The sequence below is a fragment of the Arabidopsis lyrata genome (genome assembly GCF_000004255.2).
Source record: "Arabidopsis lyrata subsp. lyrata unplaced genomic scaffold ARALYscaffold_2, whole genome shotgun sequence".
NCBI lineage: Eukaryota > Viridiplantae > Streptophyta > Magnoliopsida > Brassicales > Brassicaceae > Arabidopsis > Arabidopsis lyrata.
This window is the reverse complement of record NW_003302554.1, coordinates 1,968,928-1,975,696: the sequence shown is the minus strand read 5'-3', so window position 1 is coordinate 1,975,696 and position 6,769 is coordinate 1,968,928. Positions and strand designations below refer to the sequence as shown.

General features: G+C 38.2%; 2 protein-coding genes across 2 annotated transcripts; both read left to right on the top strand.

The window, feature by feature from the left end:
- Positions 1–2,450: 2,450 nt before the first annotated feature.
- On the top strand, positions 2,451–4,174 carry LOC9324106 (transcription termination factor MTERF15, mitochondrial). The gene has a single exon (XM_002887997.2). It carries the CDS (start codon positions 2,668–2,670, stop codon positions 3,937–3,939), a length of 1,272 nt encoding a protein of 423 aa, XP_002888043.1. The 5' UTR covers positions 2,451–2,667; the 3' UTR covers positions 3,940–4,174.
- A 751-nt stretch (positions 4,175–4,925) lies between these two features.
- LOC9324105 (putative F-box protein At3g19560) lies at positions 4,926–6,502 on the top strand. Its single transcript, XM_021009978.1, has one exon. It carries the CDS (start codon positions 5,180–5,182, stop codon positions 6,449–6,451), a length of 1,272 nt encoding a protein of 423 aa, XP_020865637.1. The 5' UTR covers positions 4,926–5,179; the 3' UTR covers positions 6,452–6,502.
- The last annotated feature ends 267 nt before the right edge of the window (positions 6,503–6,769 follow it).

Below are 6,769 nucleotides of genomic sequence, written 5' to 3'. Positions count from 1 at the left end.
CGGTCAGTAAAAAATAATAATAAACAATACAGGAATATACGACCTAGTCTCTACCAGGTTTCGCAGACCACTTCGATGGGAGTACATCGGAAAGATTCCCAATCGAAGCAGGAGTTTTTTTTAATCAGAAACCAAGGATGGTGCCAGTATTCATCCTTGTTCGGGAGGTGCGAGATGACGTTCCTATTGGCATTTGGATACGCCGAGAAGTACCCAGTTTTCTTTGATGAACTCCTTACGCTTAGGAGTTCATTCAGCTCGGGAACTCCAATGACGTAGCCAGCCTCCGCCGAAACGGTTATAATCCCGAGGATGGTTCGGAGGAGATTGGGGGTTAATTGGGGCAAAGCGATCTCAAGAGCCGCCAAGAATCGAACTAGGGCTTCGGGAAGGGGGAAGGTCAATCCGCAGCCCTTGAAGAAAATTTCGTAAACACAAAAGTAGCCGGCACGGTGGTTCTCAGGAGATTCCGCAGGGTCGGCTATTTGCGCCTCCGCTATAATTCCAGGAGGAATTTGACAAAGTCCCTTCAATCGCTCAAGGGATTGAAGAGTACAGGTGGATTTGTAATGAGGACCGGCGATGTCGTTAGGACGAGTGCATTCGTCATTACTAGAACGCCTCTCGTCGTAAGACGGAGATTCAGGTCTTTCAGAATCAGAAGTCATCGAATAAAAATGAAAAATTTAAGATCCGGCGGAGAGAGGTTTTTCGTGAAGAAGAAAAGAGAGAGTTTTTAAGTACAAAAGTAAAAGAAGAGAGTAATGGTGAAAAGAAGTTACCTCAAGCTAATGATGAAACCGCCTCGAAAGTTGTGTGGGAAGTGGGAAGGTTTTTCCCGTTTTAATAGTAATTAATCAATATACGGTCATAATGATGACAGATGTCACTCGGTTAAAAATGGCTAGTGCCAAAATTAAAGGAGTGATGAGATTTTCGGCGGGAAATCAGAAAGATTCTCGAGCGCAATCTTTGGCCACTTGAGCATTTAAAGTCCTCCGAATTGGAATAGCACTTCGAAGAACTTGGGGGGCTAATTGTTGGTGTCGGATCCCGCACCAGAAGTACGAGACCAACCAAAGATTGCCACGTAGTCAAAATAATGGCCCATAAAGGATGAAGCCCATTGGACCCGTGAACCGAAGGGACGGTCGAAGTGGTTGTCACCACTTCGAGAATCCGAAGTGAATGTACTGGGACACGAGTTTGGTGTAGAAGACACGGGTAAGTCGGTTCAAGGACGCTTGGGCCAGAAAAGGCGAGGCCCATGAAGATCAGAGTCAACTCAAATTCAAACGTTGAGCATTAAAGTCGAAGAATCAAAACGGACACATTTAAGAAGGAATAATTGTACTTAATTATACCTTTTAATGTCATTTCTCTATGTATAAATATAAAGGCCAATGGCCATGTAAAGGGGATATTCCTCTCAAGAGAGAAATACTATAGCAATTTTCATATCAATTTACAAGTTCTTACGTATTCATTTTTGTCCCTCAAGAATAATCTTTCCCACTTAACAAAATACTTGAGTGTGTGAATCCGACATCCACAAGATCCGCTGATAACTCTATGAAATCCGGTGAAAATCCATTGCAAATCCGACGAAACCCATGATTCTAATGATATTTCAGTGTCCAATTGCAATGAACTGCTCACTTGCTTTGTTCGACAGTTTGGGATACGATGATTTTAATATATGCATTGTAGCGTGCATACAAGTATCAAAAGTTAATAACAGTATATATATATATGTGTTTACATATATCCAAATGTTAATAGCGCTCTATATACGTGTTTATATGTATACAAATGTTAATAACGCTTCATGTACGTGTTTACATGTATACAAATGTTAATAACGCTTCATGTACGTGTTTACATATATACAAATGCTAACAATGCTATATATATATATATATATATATATATATATATATATTTATATGTACACATAGACCAAATTATTTAACACTATAACTATTTCTAATGCTCTATGTATGTGTTTAACTGTATATAAATGTCAAAATCGTGTAAAATATTTATTGGGTATCCATGCAACTAGGTTAGTTGTTTAAAAAATTCAAAGTAACTACTTATTGAGTGTCCATGCAACTATGATAGTTGTCTATATTCAAATTTGAGTTAGTTCGAGTTAAGATCAGTTGCATTTATTAACGATCACTTCGTTCTTTTTGTCTACGTGGCGATGTCAGTTCAACTGGAAGCATTTATTATTTGCAGGTTATTCTTTGGATACTTGGAAAGACAAAACCATCTTCCCCACGCGCATTCACAAAAGTAGCTGTGGTATTTTCGTTATTACTCAAAACTCCAGACCCATACATCTATATTGTTTTTTTCTTGTCCCCGACGATTTTCACTATTGTCGATTAACTAATTATATGCCTCATTTTTGTGTCTGCGCCAATTCACTCAAGTTTTTATACTAATAAACCAATTAAATCAGTTTTTGATTTCTTAAACCGGTCAAGAACTAAACCCTAAATTTTGTATCTGTGCGATTCTGAGAGTTCCGCAAGTGAATGATCGATGAGTGATACTCTTGTTCTTCACTGATCGATGGTAATCAAGGCCAAATTTTGAATCTTGGGTACGAATTGGATCAGATATATTGGTCGAATCGCTTCAACGATTTTCATTGTCATGAAGTCTCTGATAATCCGTAGGTTCGTGGGGTTGCAGAAATGGCGTAACTTGAGAGTTTCATTGCAAAATGGATCTTCTTTTTCCAATTCGTTCTCCTCTGCTAGTGATGCTGATGTGAGCCTTAGAGATGGTCTAAAAGGTAACAAATTTAAAGCCTCGTGCCTCGTTGATTCACTGGGTTTAGCTTCAAATCGCACTACATCGGTCTCAAGTGAAGTCAGTTTCACGGACAAGGTAAATCCTGATTCTGAGATTCTAAATCTGTTTAGAAGTTATGGGTTCACAGATTCTCAGATCTCCAACATCATTAGGACTTACCCACGGTTGCTTATAGCAGATTCTCAGAAATCACTGGGTTTCAAGCTTAAGTTTCTGCAGTCTAGAGGAGCCTCAAGCTCTGAGCTCACTGAGATTGTTTCTTCACTTCCAAAAATCTTGAGAAAGAGAGGTCACAAAACACTCAGCTTATTTTATGATTTCGTCAAAGAGATTATACAAGTGGATAAGAAAAGAAACTTATCTCAATCTTTTCTGCAGGAGAACAAGATCAGAAATATTTTTGTTTTGAGAGAATTGGGTGTGCCGCGAAAGCGGTTATTATCTTTGCTCATCTCCAAATCTCAGCCCGTGTGTGGAACAGAAAGATTTGATGCATCACTCAAGAAGGTCGTTGAGATGGGTTTTGATCCAACCACCTTAATGTTTCTCCAAGCTTTGCACATGCTTCACCAAATGAGCGACAAAACGATTGAAGAAAAGATTCAAGTCTATACAAGTGTAGGTTTCACTGTGGATGATGTATGGGCAATGTTCAAGAAGTGGCCACTCTCTCTGACACACTCGGAGAAGAAGGTAGCCAACTCCATTGAAACATTTTTTAGTCTAGGATTCAGCAGAGATGACTTTGTAAGGATGGTCAAGCGGTTTCCTCAGTGCATTGGATTATCGGCAGAGTTGGTGAAGAAGAAGACTGAGTTTCTGGTGAAGAAGATGAATTGGCCACTAAAGGCTGTGGTTTCAAACCCTACGGTACTTGGATACAGCCTAGAGAAGAGGACTGTCCCAAGGTGTAACGTAATCAAAGCTCTTATGTTAAAAGGATTGCTCGGAGACGGAGGAAGTGAACTCCCGCCAATGATGTCTGTGTTGGCGATTACTGATAAAGCTTTCTTAAACAGGTATGTTATGAAGCATGATGATCACAAGCAGCTAGTGCCTGAGCTAATGGCTATCTTACTCGCTGATCAGAAGACACGCCTAGAACAATGAGCAACATTAAGGATTGGTTTTTGTTTTCTGTTAGTTTTAGATTCATTTATGGATCTTGATGAAGCAGAATAGCTTTTGTGTATGAGTGTCTGAAACCAATTTAGACTTTTAACCCGGATCCAACGCGTTTTCTTCTGTGTGCAATCTGACTGGGAAAACAACAAATTGTAATTGTGAAACTCTTTTTGACTTGTTTTTTAACTCTTCAACATTAATAATACTAATAGTCTAGAAATAAACACAACTATTTGCTACATGACAGTTGTGGCTTATTCGAATAAAGATAGAGAGGTTTTGGAATGTTTGAATGTGAAAACCATTAAGCTTCCAAAGAAACAAGCCAATGTGTTGTCTACTTAAACCCTTAGGTTGAACCCTCTAATCCATCTAGAGTTTGCCTTTCCACTTGAATCCTTCTGTTCGAAACAGTCTTCATTACACTTCCTAACTGATAACAAAGCATCAAGGTCCATCAAGCCTGCAACATTATGATGAGTTCACAATGGCGTCTAGAGAACTCCATTGAAACATTTACAGGCCTAGAATTCAGCAGAGATGAGTTCACAATGATGATCAAGTGCTATCTTGAGTGCATTGTATTTTCTGCGAGACGGTCAAGAAGAAAACTAAGTTTTTGGTGAAGAAGTTGAATTGGCCAGTAGAGGCTGGAGAAAAGGATTGTCCCAAGGTGTAACGTAATCAAAGCTAATAAATCTGATATCAAGAATTTGGTAATATAGATTTGGACATATGCATATACTCTAGGCTTAGTAATTTTGGTTATTGTCCTTCTTGATTCATCATGTATTCATTTACCGGTTTTCGAAGCAGAGGCAAACACTTTAACTTTGTATAGAGTATTGCGGACAAAGGATCACAGTTAGATCCATAAATTTGGGGAATGTTGTTTTGTTGATACAAAATAAATTTGAGAAACAAAAAAAAATTGGAGAACGTTTTGGGGGTTATACTTATATGGTCTGCTATTCACATTTCTGTTTTGGAAATAAAAACAGAGCATACGAAATTTTCTATTGTGTAGCAAAAGTTTTTCCTTTTTTTTTTTTTCTTAAAATCTGTAAAATCCCAGGGAGAAATAGAAACCACATCTATCAACGTGAAGTTAAAAAATTAAACAAAAAACGCATAAACCTAATTACCGTGTTTGACTATATAAATAGTGGGCAAGCGTGAAAGTTATAAAACCCTAATTCTCTTATGTTAGAAACTTGAAGAAACAATGACGATGATGTCCGATCTTTCGAAGGGTTTGGTAGAGGAGATACTCTCTAGGGTTCCAATAACTTCTCTGAGAGCTGTGAGATCTACTTGCAAACAATGGAACTGTTTAACCAAAGATCCTAGCTTTACAAAGAAGCAATGTGATAAAGCAACCAAGGGTTTGTTGGTGATCATGCTTAATGATTCTAAGGTCTGTTTGATGAGTGTTAATCTCCATGGAATCCAAAACCACAAAGACGTGGTTGATCCATCTATAAAGCGTATATGTGAACTTAATCAAGTCAAGGTATCTAACGTCATCTATTGTGATGGCTTATTGTTATGCCACACCAAGGACGAAGACACTACTAGGCTCGTGGTTTGGGACCCGTATATGGGTCAAACCAGTTGGATCAAACCTAGAATCCCTTACCACAGATCAGATATGTTCGGTATCGGATACGACAAGAACAACAACTACAAAATTTTGAGGGTTTTCTTTGAGTTTGTCAACAATGTAGGGTATGAAATCTACGATTTTAAGTCTAACTCATGGAGGGTTCTTACCATCTCGTCTAATATAGTGTTTTACAAACGAGGCGTGTCATTGAAAGGAAACACTTACTTTTTTGCTCAAGAAAGAATCAAAGTTGAAGAAGTAGATAAAGAATGTGTTTTACTCTGTTTCGATTTTACAAGAGAGAGATTTGGACCGGCTCTGCATCTTCCGTTTCACTGTGATGTTAGATATGATGATATGGTTCTGTCTTCAGTTAGAGAAGAGCATCTTGCAGTGTTATTTCAGCGTTTAGATACAGATAAGATGGAGATATGGATTACAACTAAGATTGAGCCCAATGCGGTGTCATGGAACAAGTTCTTAGCCGTGAATACGAAGACAATCACTGGTTTTGAGTTTGAGGTTGAACCTAGGAGTTTCTTTGTTGATGAGGAGAAGAAAATGGCAGTGATTTGTGATATCCATAGATTCAAACCGACCAAGACCGGCCTCTACAAAACAGCTTGCATCATTGGGGAGGATGGATACTTGAAAGAAGTGGATCTTGGAGAAGCTGTGAATGTTGAAGAATCTCCTTATAGTTGCCCACTTGTGTGCTCTTATTATGTTCCAAGGTTAGGGCAAAATCAACCAAGCTCTGGTACTTTAGGGCAAAAGGAAAAGAGGAGACTATTAATTAGTGTATATGACAATACATTATATGTTTCGTGGATATCTCTTTTTCTTTTCTTCTCTGTTCTTTTCTTTTCTTTTGTAAAGATTGTTCTTTGAACAAGAGTAACTAGTTGTCAAACTTGAAATTATGGAGATTCGTTTTTCTCAAAATGATACTTGGGTCTAAATCCCTGTGGAATTTTTCTGGTTCTCTTATGATCCTACTGGCATTGCCTTTGACCTTCACTTCTACTTCTCTATGATTATAGCAACACTAACTGTTATTTAAGGGTAGAGGTATTTGAGATTACTATTTTACTCCAAGAAATGTCAAGCATTGTTCTTGTGCCACACTAGCTTCTTTCTTGGAATGTTTTTCGCGAACGAGTAAAAATCTTTTAACCACTTTGATCAGGTCATTTTGATTATCTTTCT